The sequence below is a fragment of the Trachemys scripta genome, chromosome 3 (genome assembly GCF_013100865.1).
Source record: "Trachemys scripta elegans isolate TJP31775 chromosome 3, CAS_Tse_1.0, whole genome shotgun sequence".
Classification (NCBI taxonomy): domain Eukaryota; kingdom Metazoa; phylum Chordata; order Testudines; family Emydidae; genus Trachemys; species Trachemys scripta.
Window position 1 is genome coordinate 74,966,802 of NC_048300.1, and position 17,449 is coordinate 74,984,250.

General features: G+C 44.7%; 1 protein-coding gene across 2 annotated transcripts in view; it reads right to left on the reverse strand.

Annotated features, from left to right (window-relative positions):
- The window catches only part of SLC35F3 (solute carrier family 35 member F3), a 277,895-nt gene that overhangs the window by 13,129 nt on the left and 247,317 nt on the right, over positions 1-17,449 (reverse strand). For both annotated transcript variants that reach the window (XM_034765091.1, XM_034765092.1), the window contains one exon: positions 6,747-6,966. In XM_034765091.1, coding sequence (XP_034620982.1) covers positions 6,747-6,966 — 220 coding nt within the window. The remainder of the gene's footprint in view (positions 1-6,746; positions 6,967-17,449) is intronic.

A 17,449-nucleotide genomic window follows, 5' to 3' on the forward strand; every position in this document is an offset into this window, starting at 1 on the left:
CTTCTCTTTGTTAAGGTAAATAGATTGAACTGCTTGAGTCTATCATTATAGCACTATGCAGGATTGAGCTCAACTTGCATAAAGTTAAAAGAGCCTAATCTTAAATTCATATAGCCTCTTTCATCCTGGAGGATACCAAAAGGATTTACAAACTAATTAAAGCTGAGAGGGGTCTGAGCTGCAAAGGTGAGATCTGAATCCACACATTACTAAATTTTGGGGTACTCAGATATGGGGTTTTAACTCACACCCATTTCTATCGACTCTACCAGGATAACTTTTGCCACAATTGAAGTGTATCCATCTCTGAAGTGAAAGATGGCACCTGTGTTTAATAGTGCACTAAAACTCTAAAAAAAAATTTTAAATCCAGGAAGGGAAAAGTACTACATTTCGCTGAAACTGCATAGTAGGCAGAACTGGCAATGCTATCCATGTTAACACACCGATGCTTGAGGAAAGAAAAAGGCTTATGGGTTTGTAATGAATACAGGTGGTCAGGATGCTAGGTTTATGTCTCAATATCTCATTTGAAAGATAGCACCTTCAGCAACACAATGCCCTTTAATACCACCAATGCTAAGGCACTGGTTCTATACTGACTCAGAAAGAAGAGAGACACCCCAAGACTCAGCACTTCTTGTAGCATCTGTTTTATCCTTGAAGGTCTTCCAGCCACTAACCCAGCCTAACCCTCCTTAACTTGAGAGATCCAAGGAGATCAAAACCTGCAGTGATTTAGCTGCAGAACACATATTGATTTAAAGGAAAGTGATAAAAAAAATGCCACAGCTGACTTTGCACTAGCAAGAATAGCAATTCTGCAGGACTAGAATTCCAAAAGTGCATTTATGAACTTTTGAAAGAATGATCAAGTTTTGCTACTAATTTCAGTGGGCAGAGCCTCCCAGGAGAGGGAGGCACTCTCTGATTTCTGGGGTGCGTTTCCAGCTTCAAATCACACTGACATGGCATGCTTAGATATACAGTAACACGTATGCAGAATTAGCAATTGGCTACTTCTCTTGAATACTGGACTAGTTTATTGATTGTAGCATGAAAAGGGAACGCAGATGTCAAAGTCTAAAGCAACTAAATCCACACTTCTAGTGATTTTTCTCTTACAGAGGTTCCAGCCTCTTTATCAAGCATGTCATGAATGCCAGATATGGTCTTGGATTAAACTTTAGTCTGCCTATCAATGTTACACACATTTTCTCTGAAAGCTTTTCAGCCTATGAAGTATGTTGTTACATTCTGCTTGAACTCCTGGCTCACCATAGCTTCTGGGTTGCAGATATTTATACGTTTCCTAACACCCTATTTGATGAAAATGAGACGCAGTGTAGGGGAATGGTGCTCTAGGAGGGAATTCTGAAGGTAGTCATTTCCTCTGTAGATATCTATCCTGTGTTAAGGAAGACAAGGTTGATGAGGTAATATCTTTCATTGGACCGACTTGTGTTAAGGACGTAAGATATCTCCTGCCCTATTCGGACAATCGCCCTGTGGCAAAATAAAGTGAAAAGGACAGAAGTATAAAGATGGTGTGTGTGTGTGTGTGTGTGTGTGTGTGTGTGTGAAACAAAAGTGAAAGATCATTAATTATTCTGGAGCAAATAAAGTCTACAGTGTAGCCCTCAAAAGTTATTCTAGAATAAGCATCAGTTTGTTAATGAACTAGAAAGGCTTGCCAGATTTGGATCTCTTGTTCCTTGTAATAACCAGGGAAGAACCCCGCTCTGTTCTTGACCCGAACTTTGGCACAACCAAAGCAGAGTGAGGAACCCATGTGAGGTTTCTCACAAGCCCCAGTGCATGCTCAGACAGGACTTTTGGAAGTTGTAGTTAGTTCTGTCCAGCCAAAGGGCATATATTCAATAAAGCTGATAACTTGCTACATGAATGCTGAATCTTAACTAAAGACTTCCAGGCTCCCAGTGATGTATTACACAACATTTCTGAGGCCACTGAAGTTGCCTGCTCTGAAACACCTCCCAGTTCACAGAGTGGTGTTGGTTTTAGCCTTGGAGGAAGTTACTTGCCTGCAGCACCTGACTGATCACCATCTTTGCTGCTATCGAAACCAGGAGGACATGGAAGTTCTAGCTATGGGCCAAAGCTGGCTGTATTGAGTAGCTTAAGTTTCTTTACACGCAAGTGGGAGGTCAAAAGAACATCCTCCATGCTGGAGTGCAGATGCACACAGGGCGCCAGATTTTTAAAGGTATTGGAGCACCTAACGATTGTCAAAAGCACCTAGGCACATAACTCCCACTGGATGCCTATCTGCATCTTTAGACACCGAAATACCTTTAAGTCTCTGGCCCTTACTCACTAAGTCAGGGACCATCCTCCCCTACTCTGGAGTGTAGCAGCATGCAGACGTGCTCACACACATGCACGCACACATACTAAGGAGGCTGGAGGCCCAGGCAGCAAAAGGTGAATAGATTCACGTAAGGGAACTCTCCACTGTGTATGGCTGGAGAAGGCAACTCCTCTGCCACCGGCTTCAGTTCCATCCCTGGCATAGGGAGGAGGAAAGGATCTGGTTGAGCAGAATTCTGCTATCCTGCTTCTCTACTGGTGTAAGTTAGAGCAGACCCCAGGCTGCTCTAAATTCCACTGGGGCTGATGAACACAGGACTAGGCATCTAAGGCCAGCTCCCTGCACCTCTTCCACCTCTAGTGTGTCTGAGCTTGGACATGGTGGAGAACTGAGCCCTCAATATCTGATTTTAACTATTTCCTGAGGCTTCGCTGCCTTACAGAATCTGAAATACTAGTGCAGCGCATCAGCAGTTGATTATAAATAAGGCTATGATTTAATCATGGGTATTTTTAGTAAAAGTCATGGTCAGGTCATGGGCAATAAACAAAAATTCATGGCCCTGTCCGTGACTTATACTATAAATACCTTTGACTAAATGTTGGGGCAGCCACTGCTGCAGGGGGCACCCCGAGGGGCTGTTGCTGCAGGGAGCGTGTCACAGAGGGCCACCTCTTCGGGGTGGTGCGCCATGGGGAGCTGCTGCTGCGGGGTGAGAGCCATGGGGGGGGGGCCGCTCCTGAGGGGTGCCCCGGGGGTCGCTGCTGGGAGGGGCAGGGCCAGCGGCACTAGCTGCCAGGGGCCGCTGGAACAGCGGCTGCTCTGGCCGACCCAGTGACTGCTGCTTGGGCGGTCCCCGGGGCCAGCTGCACTGGCCGCTGCAGAAGTCATAGAGGTTGCGGAAAGTCACGGAATCCATGACTTCCATGACAGACACGGAGCCCTAATTATAAACTCTTTGGGGCAGGGTTTATATATTTGTAGGGTGCCTAGTGCAGTGGGACCCTGGCCTCGAGGTAAATAATAACTAACAACTAACTGTGACTCCGAACACTTAGCTCCTGATTTTAGAAAGGGGCCCACCATTTTAGAAGTTCCCCCCCAAATTAAATTCCAAACACGTGGTGTTTGTCCTTGTACCTGAATAGATCAGCTCCACCATGACTCAGGAACTTACAAAAACGAGAAGGAACAGAAGGAAGAAAAGGTGGCCTGCCATGAAACAAGGAAAGAGGAGGAGACTCCATTCAAATCCCCCGTCATAAAGGGAAGTACCCTAGCACACTTGCTACTCAATACACAGTGAAAAGAAAGAACAAAATCCCATTGCAGCATCTTCCCTCCACCAAAATGCCCAAGCCCTCCCCTGGAGGAGCCATTGCTAATCCCCATGAAAGATACGAAGGAGTCAAGGAAGAGCCTATCCTTTCTGCCCCATTTTCCAGGGGAAAGAAAATACATCCCACACCTGCAATACATTTGTCCCTACTCAGACAAGAAGTTAATATCCAAGAAGTTCAAGTATCCCAGAAAGTTCTCCTTCATCCTCTAGCACTTTGCCAATTAATAACTGGGTGAGGAGAATGTAGCACGCCACTCTCATTCAGCACAAATGGGAGACAGTTCCTCGTGAAAACCACTTGGACTAAATCTTTGATTAGTGCCAGGCACCATTGTGGAGGACTGAAGTTTGGAAGGGGTACAGCACCTCTCCATGATATATAACCTTCCTTGTCACGTTGTTCCTCCCTCTGGTACCACATGCCATCAATGACAGGTGGAGATACCTTGGCATACCTTGGTTGTAAAGCACTATTTCCTTATCAGGGACTATTGGAGAACCATGTCTCCATTTATTTGCTACTAGTTTGCTGACAAGTTGGCTTATCCCAAGACAATATTAAAAATTAATAAAGAATAATTAAAGATGCTTCAGACCAAACCCTAGATCCAGCCCATTCATCACTTCACCACCTTTCCTCTCTTGAAATGGGGGAAAGTTCAGACCTGGATCCAATCTTCAGTCATTAGCTCTGTACTCAATCAAGCCAAAACCCCAGATCTGAGCCTAGGAATCCAGATACGATCCTTCTGACATGAATGCATCATTACCAATATCTTCCATTTATACAGTGCCTTTCATCTAGCAGGATTACAAAGCATTCTGCCAACACACCATCTCTCTTGCCCGTGTGTGTGATTACATGTTTACAATCTTTGCACCACTCACCATAGAAATGCAGCCACCTAAATGGATGCAACACATCAGTTGTTTAACAGAGTACAGCAACACTATACACTGCTTTGGAAAGTCACTAGGAATACCATCTCCAGCTGCAAATGCAGGAGGATTAAAGAGGGAAGGATGTAAATGTTTTCCACTAGAAATTGACCAGGATAACGGGGTACTTACTAACAGTCCCATGGGAAGGCTAGAGACCCTGATAGTTTTTTCCTCTTATCCAAAAGACAACACAACCAGCATTACAGTCACCCCCTAAAATCACTACAGCTCTCCTACAGAGGTTCCCTTATTGTTACTCAACCCCCTTCCCCTCCCAGTTAAAAGAAGTTCAGTGTCAAGTCAGTCAGAAAGATTAATGTGCAGACAACAGCTGGAAGGGCAAGGAAGGTACTCCTTTGCCGGTACCTTTTGTAATTTTCCCTATTGTAGCCTCAGGGCCAGGCTGCAACAACAACAATGTGGCTCAAGATTTTCAATCACACAGAAATAAATTCTTCTATTAAAGTTAATTTTTAATCTCTGCGTATCCTGGGGTTTAAAATCTCTCTGAAAACAAACTAGAAATATTGCCCAGGCTTACAGAGAAGAGAGCTGACTCCTCATCTCCACTTCAGCTGGTGTAATGGGGCAGGAGTAAATCGCTGGTGTCTTCACACTGTAATTGCTTTCAGTCCCACTACAGGAGCCACAGACCTGACACCGTGTCACTTTTGGGGAATGCTGATGAATGCCAACTGCTGATTGGTGCTGCCTCTGCTGTCAGAGGGGAATGTGAGAAGCTGCCTCTTGGTTCTAAGGGCTGGAATGTTCTCCAAGGGCATAAGGGAGACAGGACTTAATTCTAACAACTGCAAAGGGAACTCTGGATCAGATTGTCCCTCAAAGCTATGCATTGTGGGCACCCTCCTCCATCTTTCCCATGGAAGGGGTAAGCTGCATTGGTGGCACCTCTTGGACCAAACAGAGGGCTCTGTAAAAAGAAGAACAGGAGTACTTGTGGCACCTTAGAGACTAACAAATTTAGTACTCCTAAGTACTCCTGTTCTTCTTTTTGCGGATACAGACTAACACGGCTGCTACTCTGAAACCTGTCAGAGGGCTCTGTGTGACTGCAGGGTCTATGCAAAGGTTGGGCAGGCTGCAGGGAAATCTCTGTCTCCCACCTATGGGCCCACAGAATTAAGCAGAAAATCTAACAGAGAATTTACTGGAGTTGTGCTTTATTGGAGCTGTGCTGGCAAGTTCCAACCTCCACAATGCCCCACTCAGTGATCTTCTGCCCCAGAATTCCCCCCCTCTATCTAGCCTGTTGGACACAAACTAAGACCTGATAGTTCTCTCTAGCTCTTCACCTGCCAGAGTGACTTACACAGACTGTGTTAGGTAGTATTAGTACACAAGATCTCACTGAATTCTAGCCCAAACTGTGCAGTCATGGAATGGATTGCTGAGCACACTACAGGGGCATTTCTCTCCTCCCCCCGCCTCCCCCCGCCCTTCCACACAGAAACAAACCTTTTTAAAAACAGATACTTGAAAAATAGGAGCTGAATTAGCCACATTTGTGTTTATATCAGTTGCTATCCACAACCAGGTATGACACAGAACTTAATAGTCCAATCCCACAGGGCTTGTGTCATATGCAGATATGAGCTGCCCCAATGAATTCACAGAATATGGACAAAAAATGCACAAAGACATGTAAAACACCCATAGAAATGCACAGTTAAAAAAATAATTTCTAAGTACCATAGGCTCAGTCCTTTCTAATCGAAAGAGAACAGGAAAGGGATGATAAATGTTCATGACCACACGGGGATACCAGTTATCCTTCATGTCACAGACTGGGATAAGTTATCTCCTTTGGAAGGAACAGTGAGGAAAGAGAGCAAGTTCTAGGAAGAGGAGGCTGCAGTGTTGAGAGAGAGCCACACAGTGATGGTTCTCAGTGCTGATTTGTTTTGTAATGAATGCATTTCTGCACAGACTCCGGGGCTGGAGGACTGCAAGCTCTGTAAGGATATTATGCTGACTCATCTCATGACTTTACCTCTTTAAAAGATCAGAGAAACCTGCTGTTAGTAGTGTCAGATGCTGATCTAAATGAGCCAATTGGAAAAAGGTTAAAGCGAAGGAGGGAGGGAGACAGAGAGATAAGGAGACACTTACCCTCACTCCCATGAACCTGTCCCTGAGAACGATCCATGAAAGCAAGAACACAAAAGCTTTGTTGCAGCAGAACAACACGGAGACATCCGTAGTGTTTATTTTCTTTATTGCATGTAAGTACAGGTAGTTTGTGAGTGTCCAAAGAACACCAAAGGGTGCTGCCTTGGTAAAAAACACCTTCATAGTCAAGCCATTGTCTCCAAAAAATCGGCAGCACTCCCTAAAACAAGGAAAGAAAGGCAATGTTATTATACCTGAGTGGCAAACAAGTCCTTCATGCGTCGTACCAATTAGAATGCTCTTTTTTGGTACCAAGTCTTTCCTACAAGAAGGGTAACAAGTTTCAGTCTGCTGCAAAAGCCATCATTTGCACAAAAATATTGAACACACAGAAGGGATTATAAAACTGAAAACGATGAGCACATAAGAGTATGGTGAAAGGTGGAGGTAGGGGATCAAAGTGAATAACTACAATATTAATAAGGTGCTTGCACCTTGCACTTTTAATCTATATTTCTCAAAGCGCTTTGTTTCATTATTCTCATTTTACAGCTGGGGAAACAGAAGTGATTCTTTAGCTTGCCCAAGATCATCCAACAAATCAGTGGCCAGGCTGGGAGCAGAATCCAGGCCTTCTGATGCCCAACTCTTTGCCTTAGCCACTGAGCCAGCGGCCTCCCCGGTAAGCAGAAAAGAGAAGAGATGGATATTGAGGCAGGATTTGAAATGGCTGGGGACTCACTGGAACTAAGTTCAGGACAAGGCTTTTCCATCAGACAGGTGGATGTGGCTAAAGGCACTGCCACTGTCAGAGACTCACAGTGTGGACTAAGCTTTGCCCATAACCAGTTCAATGAATGGAAGAGAGGAAAAGGGAGTTGGTAAGGTCAGGTCTGAGGAGGCAATAGGGTCAGTGAAGATAAATAAGGATCAGGGAAATGAGGTTATGCCTGTGAGTTCTTGATGGAATACAGGTGTTCTTGGGCAAGCTGAAATTTGGCAAGGAGACCAGCCCAGAGGGAGTTGTAGTAATCAAAGTGGGAGGTTGGGAGTGCATGGATTAAGGAAGTGGGCAGACAGAAAGTGAAGATAAGGGCAGGTATGAATAATATTATGAATCCAGGTCCAGCTATAGGAGGTCCTGCAGATACTGTTGGTAAGATGGAAAAATAAACATTGATGGATCATTTCTGGTACATCTGACAAGGAGAGATCAGAGTCAAGGAGGTAGATGGAAGAAATTGGGGAGCATTAGGGCATTTACTCTAGTCTAACAGAAGGAACCAGACTTGGAGACAATAGGGTGGAGAAAATTTGAGTGGAACCAAGCACTAAGGAATATATGACAAAGAGAGATGTTGGCAGGGACAAAGGATGGATGGGAAAAAGTTTGGTGTCATCAGTATAAACATGATGTTTAATGTCAAACAGAGAGCTGAGATGTTGATAAATCAGGGATTAGATAGTCAGAGGGGTCAAGAACACAGCTGTAGGACATCTTTTTTGGTGTAAACATTGTAAGCTAAAAATCAAGAGTCATTGGCTTTATAACTACTATAAAACTAAAATGGCATGTGCTAGCCAAGTTGTTTGCATGCAAATTCAGTAATGCAAAATGGAAACAGGGATTTGTAATCTGAAGAATATTGTTTGCAGACTAATGACATGTTCAGATGGCCCTTACCAGACCCTCTGAGCTCTTTCCCCAAAACAAACCATACCAACTAGAGTTGAGAGGGTAAACCAGGGCCTTCCAGCCCAGTCCTGCACCCTGAGAGACCCACCAGAGCACCAAGCCCTCTGCCTTTCTTGCAATCCTCCACATGGAAGTAGCAGCAGATAGCGGGAAGAGTCTTCACAGCCTGGTGACATCAATTCATCTCTGAAACCTGGATTCTGGTTGGGCTGGGTGCCCCAGTGGTTAAGGTCACTTTATGCCCTGGAGAATCATGGCCAGGATTTTTTTTTTCATTTGTTGTATTGCAATTGGCTGTTGATAGCTCCTCATCCCTCCCCCTCAACAACCATAGCAACTGCCTTTCTCTTATGCTTCTCCCCTCCCCCCTCTCTCTCCTCTCTGCTTTTCTTCTTTTATTTACCTTCCTCTCTTACTTCAGAAATCCCTTCCTCTTCCCCACTTCAACCCTGAGTGCCCATCCCTCAAAAAAAACCCTTACAACAATATTTTTGGTAATGTAAACAAAACAATTATTTGACTCACTAAGTCAAAAATGAAGGAAGGATGCTGTTTGCCATCCATCACCGTAATTGCTCTGCTTGCCCTTGTGTGCTATCACCCTTTCCCCATCACCTGCCTGGGTTGGGGTTTCTACTTTGCAAGTTCTTGCGGGCAGGGACTGTGTCTTGTTCTTTAGTTGCATAGCACACAGCACAATGGGGACCCAATCCTGGGACCTTTTGGCGCTACCACATTGGAAAGAATAGTAATCTAGAGCTTCTGCGAGCTACCTCCGTCACACACACAAATGGGCTCTTCAGAAATGTTGTCATGTTATTGCTTTGGGAAGGGCTGCTCTCTGACATTTTGGAGGAGTTCTCTTCTTTGAAAAGCAACAGGTTTTTGGTTAGGCCCTTCTAATTTTTTAGCTGGATTTCACTGAGAAACAAGGAGGTCAAGAAATTTGTCCAAGGTGAGTCAGTGGTTCAGTTGGGATCAGAATATGTGCTCTTCTACACTAAAGGTTCCTGAGAGATTCTACACTGCCTTGAACCTTGTATAATCACTTCAACCTGTGCAAAAAGAGTACAAAACCAGTGTAAAATACAACCATTCTGATTAGGTAGGCTTTTGTACCCTCTTTGCATTCTGCAAATGTATAAAGGATTACAAAAGGTGGGAAGATGGAAAATCAGAACCCCAGTCTTCTTACCATCAGGCCACTTGCTTTTCCAGGTAAGTGACAAGTAAGGGATTGTTGTTGCTGAAAAATATACCCACCCCTAAATCTACTCATTTTTGGTGCCTTCTAAACATCATGCTAATAAAGTCCAAGGAGACCTGAGGGATATGTGGCATTTTTTATGCACAAAATCCTTCAAAGTATGACAGCTTGCTCTCAATAGATTTCTCTCCCGACATTTTCCTAGTTATTTATCAGAGCAGCTCAATGTTTTCTTGGTGCATCATCAGAAGAGACCAAAACAATACAGTGCTCAAAGGAAAAAGCCCATTACTTATGAAGACTTACCAACAGGCATCTGACAAAGGTTGCTGTGGATGAATAATGTTAGATAAATACCCCAGAGCAGACATTTTATGGGAAACGAGACAGGACTAAGACATGACCTCTGGAGTTATGGTAGTTACAGCACAGGCTGGATGTGAAATCACCAATAGATAATTGGCCTCTTCATTAAATACCTCTTAAGTACACTTTGGAGGCAGCTGTTTCTTAAATATCAGCATGCTGTGCATCATTTTTATTCCGGCCGCACAAGTACATGATGCACATCAAATGTTTTAATCTTCATGTTTTATGAATACTGTTTGGTAAAAATCAATTTAATCGTATGCTCGATCAGAGGTTCTGTCCCACTGCCATCCATGCATGCTTAAATACACTGAAGGAGGCGACTTGTTTTAAATATTTAAACAATCTCATCTAGAAACAAAAATATTCTTCGTATTTCTCAAGAAAAAATTATCAATTGTTTATAGATTCAGAGCCTTTCAGGCCAGAAGAGACCATTATGATCATCTAGCTTGACCTGCGCAACACAGGTCATGGAGTTTTGTATAAGCCCTGATCCAAAGCCCACTGACGTTAGTGGAAAGATTCCCATTGACTTCAGTGGGCTTTTGATCATGCCCATAGAGCTTTAAGTGGACTGGAGCCTGCTTGTCTGTCTACCAACTCTAGGTAGTCAGAGATTGCAACTCGCCTTGTGTGATGTGCCTCCAGCATTTCAGTTAGTAGCCTCTGGTTTCATTATGAGGGTGCAGGTGGCAGGTTGTTCTCAGTGAGGGTCCTCAACTGTGCAACTCTTCCTGCTTCAGTTTGCCAAAGCCTGAATTTGTTGGTCCCCCAGGTCTTGCTGCCAGACTGGTCTTTGGCTTTTCTGGGGCATGGGGAGAGGGTGATCAGGTAGATGGAGACATGGTACTTTCATTAGGAGGGTTCAATCTCTTGGATACTGGTCCTAAATTATTGCCATGTCTTAATATGGGCACAGGCACTTAGGACACTGAATGGGCATCTTTTAAAAAGAACTAAAATAAATATTTGTAAATAGGAATATCTCCTGTGTTGTTGGCACTAATTACAACACAACTGCACTTTCAAACAATGTGATGCCAGCACACAGCATGAGTAACTGGGATCTGTGCTGACAAGCCCTATGGAGATTAAAAGTGTGTGTGTGTGTGTGTGTGTCCTCCCCCAGAGTGTACTCTATAGCAGAAGAACACAACACACCTGCAGTAGGTGGCCATTATATCCGTACAACACTTACCACAAAGCAACTGCAAGAAAAGCCTACAGCAATCACTGACAAGAACATAAGAATGGCCATACTGGGTCACTGATGGACCTATCCTCCATGAACTTATCTAATTCTTTTTTGAACCCATTTATACTTTTGGCCTTCACAACATCCCATGGCAATCAGCTCCATGGGTTGACTGTGCACTGTGTGAAGAAGTAGTTCCTTTTGTTTGTTTTAAACCTGCTGACTACACAGGCGCCAACTTTTTTCTGCGCCAGTGGGTGCTCGCGCCCCCGGCCCTGCCCCCGTCCGTGCTCTCGCCCTGACTCCACCCTTGCCCCAAAGTCCTGCCCTAACTCCGCCCCTCCCTGCCCCTATTGAACCGCTCCCCAAATCCCCATCCTGGCCCCGCCTCCTCCCCCAAGTGCTGGGAGGGAGGGGGGAGAATCAGGATGCGGCGGTGCGCTCAGGGGAAGAGGCGGAGGTGAGCTGGGACGGGGGGGCGGGGGTATGGGGGGAAGGAGCTGCCAGTGGGTGCAGAGCCTATGTCTGCTTATTCATTTCATTGGGTGACCCCTGGATCGTGTGTTATGTGAAGGGGTAAATAACACTTCCTTAGTCACTTTCTCCACACTATTCATGATTTTATAGCCCTCTGTCATAGCCTCCCCCTTAGTCGCCTCTTTCCTAAGATGAACAGTCCAGTCTTCTTAATTTTTCCTTGTATGGAAGTTGTTCCATACCCCTAATCATTTTTTGTTGCTTTTCTTTGCACCTCTTCCAATTCTAATATATCTTTTCTGAGATGGGGAGACCAGAACTGCACAAAGTATTCCAGGTGTGGATGTACCATGGATTTATACTGTGGCATTATGATATTTTCTGTCTTATTATCTCTCCCTTTCCTAATGGTTCCTAAAATTCTTTTCGCATTTTTGACTCTTGCTGCACACTGAGCGGATGTTTTCAGGGAACTATCTACAATGACACCACAATCTCTTTCTTGAGTGGTACCAGCTAATTTAGAGCCCATCATTTTATATGTATAGTTGGGATACTTTTCTCCAATGTTTATTACTTTGCATTTATCAACATTGCATTTCATCTGCCATTTTGTCACCCAGTTTAGTGAGAATCCTTTGCAACTCTTTGCAGTCAGCTTTGTAATTAACTATCTTGAGTAATTTTGTATCATCTGCAAATTTTGTCCCCACACTGTTCACCCTGTTTTCCAGATCATTTATGAATATGTTGAACAGCACTGGTCCCAGTACATACCCATGGGGGAACTCCACTGTTTACCTCTTTCTGTTGTGAAAACTGACTATTCCTACCCTTTGTTTCTGATATTTTAACCAGTTATTAATCCATGAGGGGATCTTCTCTCTTATCGCATGACAGCTTACTTTGTTTAAGAGCCTTTGGTGAGGGACTTGTCAAAAGCTTTCTGAAAGCTCAAGCAAACTATATTGATTGAACCATCCTCCTCCATATGCTTGTTGACTCCCTCAAAGAATTCTAATCGATTGGTGAGGCAAGTTGTGTTGACTTTCCCCCAACATATTGGGTTTGTTTGATAATTCTGTTCTTTACTATAGTTTCAATCAATTTGCCTGGTACTGAAGTTAGGCTTACTGGCCTGTAATTGCCAGGATTGTCTCTGGAACCTTTTAAAAAGAAAATCGGTATTAAATTAGCTATCCACCATCTGGAACAGAGGCTGATTTAAGTAACAGGTTACACCCCACAGTTAGTAGAACTGCAATTTCATATCTGAGTTCCTTCAGAACTCTTGGATGAATATGATGTGGTTCTTGTGATTTATTACTGTTTATTTTATTGGTTTGTTCCAAAACCTATCAATACCTCAATCTGGGACAGTTTCTCAGATTTGCCACCTAAAAAGAATGGTTTGGGTGTGGGGATCTTCACTCATCCTCTGAAGTGAAGACTGATGCAAAGAATTCATTTAGCTATTCCACAACAGCCTTGTCTTCCTTGAGTGCTCCTTTAGTGCCTCAATCGTCCAGTAGTCTCACTGACTGTTTAACAGGCTTCCTGCTTCTGATGTACTTAAAGGGTTTTTTGCGGTTAGTGTTTGTGTCCTTAGCTAATTGCTCTTCAAATTCTTTTTTGGCCTTCCTTATTACACTTGTCAGATTTTATGCTGTTTTCTATTTTCCACACTAGGAATTGACATCCAGTTTTTAAAGAGCGCCTTTTTGCCTCTAACTGCCTCTTTTACTTTACTATTTACCCATGTAGCATTTTTTTTTGTACTGTAAAAGGGTCCCACTCACCACAGGTTGTGCCTCTTTGGGGCTGGAAAATAGCTCTCGCCCCATCTGGCGCCCCCTTCCATTGGGTGCCCATGCTGTGGACCCGCTCTCTCTCTCTGTGACTCAGGGTACTTCTTCTTCATGACTCAACCCTCCAGCCAGGTCACTATAGAGTTCCTCCCCTTTTGAGATAACAAAGTCCCACCAGACAAACTGTCCAGACACTGTCTCAGATGGTCTTCCATTCCAGTCTCCAGGTCCTGTGTCACTTCCCTGTGGCAGGTTGGGGAACCTGGCCCACCCGCTACTCTGGGTTCCAGCCCAGGGGCCCTATGACTAGCAATCCAGGTTTGCTCAGGCTCTGTTTCCCTGGGCTCCTTCCAACCTCACCTCTCTATCTCCTTGCCTATCTCTTCTTTATCACTGGAGAGTCTCCTGGCCTCCTGCCCAACTCCTCAGTCCAGAGCAGTACCCCAGAGCTTACTCTCCCCCTGAATCTCCTCCTTGTCTCTGGCCAACTCCCTTTCCCTCTAGGGAGTGACTGCAAACCTCTTCCCTGCAGACTCTTCCTGGTTTATAATCCTATCCCAGCTCCTCCCCCAGCTAGGCTTCATATGCCATTAGGTTTATTAATCCCTGGTTCTCCTTCAGGTGCAGCATATAAGGTTGATTGGCCCCTTTTGGCCAATATTAACCTGCTGAGGACTTGTGTGGGGTGGACACCCCATCACAGGTCCTCTTACTATTTTTTTATTTGGGGTATGCATTTAGTTTGAGCCTCTATTATGATGTTTTTAAATAGTCTCAATCAGGGCCGGCTCCAGGGTTTTTGCCGTCCCAAGCGGAAAAAAAAAAAAAAAAAAAGCCGCGATCGCGATCGCGATCGGCGGCAGCTCCACCGCACCGCTTTCTTCTTCGGCGGCAATTCGGCAGCTGGTCCTTCCTTCCAAGAGGGACCGAGGACCCACAGCCGAATTGCCGCCGAAGAGCCCGACGTGCCGCCCCTTCCCCTTGGCCGCCCCAAGCACCTGCTTGCTGAGCTGGTGCCTGGAGCCGGCCCTGGTCTCAGTGCAGCTTACAGGCATTTCACCCTTGTGACTGTTCCTTTTAATTTCTGTTTACCGTCCTCATTTCTGTGTCGTTCCCCTTTTTGAGGTTAAATGCTACAGTGATGGGTTTCTTTGGCATTTTCCCTCCTTCAGGGATTTAAATTTAATAACATTATGGTTGCTCTTACTGAGCAGTTCAACTATCTTCACCTTTTGGAACAGATCCTGTGTTCCACTTAGGACTAAATCAAGAACTGCCTTGTAAGTTTCAGGACAAGCTGTTCCAAGAAGCAGTCATTTAATATGTCTAGACATGTTATTTCTGCATCCCTTCCTGAGGTGACATGTACCCTGGCAATATGGGGATAGTTGAAATCTCCCATTATTAGTGGGTTTTCTGCCTCTCTAATCAACCTGAGCATTTCACAATCACCATCACCATCCTGGTCAAGTGGTCAGCAGCATTTTCCTACTACTATATATATAGTGCCACTCCCCCACCAGCATGATCTACTCATCATTGTTACATATTTTATACCCTGATATTACCATGTCTTATTGATTATCCTCATTCCACCAAGTTTCTGTGATGCCTGTTATATCAATATCCTCATTTAATGCCAGGTACTCTCATGCAGAGCAACGGCAGAGTCCTTATTCCAAACTCAAAGCCATTACAATTTTGGAGCATTTCTGCAGTCCAGGGCAGTTCCCTACAGAACTACTGATCGACAGACTCTCTCCTACAAGCTTCACTCCCATGTAACCTGTACCTTTGGTCCTCACGCTTATGACTCAGTCTGAAGCTCTCAATGAACACCCCACCTTCATATCCAGTGGCGTATTTTAAGCTTAAATAAGGGGCTGATTTATGAGGACAATCAGATATGTCTGTCATGGACATACTATGGTCATGTGCCTACAAGAGGCCCAGCAAGAGTGACTGCCTTAACCTGTTCTGCCTGTTCCATTGTATAGATAGTGTGTGCACGTATGGATTTGTCAACTTGTCATCTCATAGCTATAGATAAGGGGTAAAATTTTCAAAAGTGCCCACGTCCCACTGAAAGTCAAATGGTGGCAGACAGGTTATGTGAAATGAATAATCTTGTAGTGCTCTTCCAGTTTCTAAATCTCAGACTGAGCTCAGCCACAGATACCCCCTGATCCTCTCAAAGCTTGCAAATTTCTTTGATCCTTAACTGAAAGTGATCAAACCCAATCCCCCCTCCATAACCTAATGAAATTCCATAGTTCAGATAGTCTCACGTATATCAAGGTTATGTCTTAAAAACTGCCTGGCTGCACTCTTGCTGACGCAGCTTTTGTTTGTGCAATGATGGACCAAGTTTCACTCTGCTTGGAACAGGGCAGTGCAAAATGGACCCCCCTGCACCATCAAGGACCTTGGCCCTGGAGTGGGGTCTATAGGAACCCCATCAGGGTAGAGAACTCAGAGGGTGCACCAGATCAGTGGATCCTTCAGTCACTCTGGTCATGTTCCCTTCCACGTCACTGCTGACCATTTTTTGGACTGTACTGGCTCTTTAAAGGACCCCCCAGTGTAGAGATGGCTGCAACCACTTTTGGGCTGTCACAACCTTCCCTTAGTAGACATTAAGCCTATGGGATCCCTGCACCTGCAGGTGTAACCCACAATGAATCTTCTGCAGTAATTTCAACTGGCAAGACAGCAGGATTCTTTCATGTTACAGTACGCAACACCATCTTAACATGTTCCTGAGAGAAGGTGGTCACAGACATTAACTTCATTGACTCTGCTGTCAGGATTGCTAATAAGCTATTGCAACTGATCACATGCACTGATTTAAAAAAATGAAAACCATAAGTAGGGGTAGAATTCAAGGTGGTAGAAAGTGGCAATGTAAGTATCAACCACAGCCCACTTCTGTATTCTGTTAATGCTGGGAGTCTTGCTCGCATTCAGAAATACAGTATTCACATTCTCAAGAAATCTTAAGTCCATGACTGTGAAGTGGAAAGCGGATAATTCTGTTAATACATGTCACAGCACGGCATTACGAACTGAGAGATGGGGAGGCTTGCCACATGTGGCAGTTTGGAACCACTTCCAGAGAAATGTTATACTGCAGGTGTGCTTACGCAACCGTAGTTTAACCAGACAGTTTCACTCTGCATGGTTCTAGATGAAAGTATAGGTTATAAAGACAGGCACATGCCACACGTTGGACTGGATTCTCTTTTCTCTCACACAAGTTTGATGCAGGTGTAACTACATTAAATTCTTAACTTACGCCAGTCTGAGAGCCCTCTGAGTTTATTGCAGAGCCATGAACTGATTGGGAATGCTCGGAACTGGGACAGAGCAAAACTAAGGGCTGTGTTTAGCTACTCAGAGCTATCCTGCCCCAGGGGCAGTTCTAGGAGGGTTTTTGTTTCATTATGACATAATTCCTGCCCACAATTCCCAGGCACAGAGAGGGAGCATATCTTGCTACACAATCCTTTAGGATGCTACAGCATATATATCCCCTTGCGTGTCCTGGCAACTGTGCTAGCTGGTGCAGAGGGTGGAATGGGTCCTTGCTCTTCCTTGCCCCCTGTAGGGTAGCTTAAACACACAGAGCTGTCAAGAGGGAACAGTGCTCAAACTCAAGGAGCATGTGCACTGGGAGCACAGTTGGAGTGGGGAAAGGCTCCTTGCTCCAGCATCCTTCCCCACAACCTTGCATGCCCATGTGGGACTAGTCACAACCTGCTCCTAAATGGGACCTAAATTAATCAAACATATGGCACTGCAGAACCTCTCCTGTGGCCGGGAAGAGGATTCTGCTGGAAAATGTAAAAATCATAACCCAGAGGTGTGTGTGAGGTGATGGCTGGTAGATCAAACTCTACAGGAGTGGTGGAGCTGGCTGGGTGGGGAGGCACTGGAAGCCGAAAAACA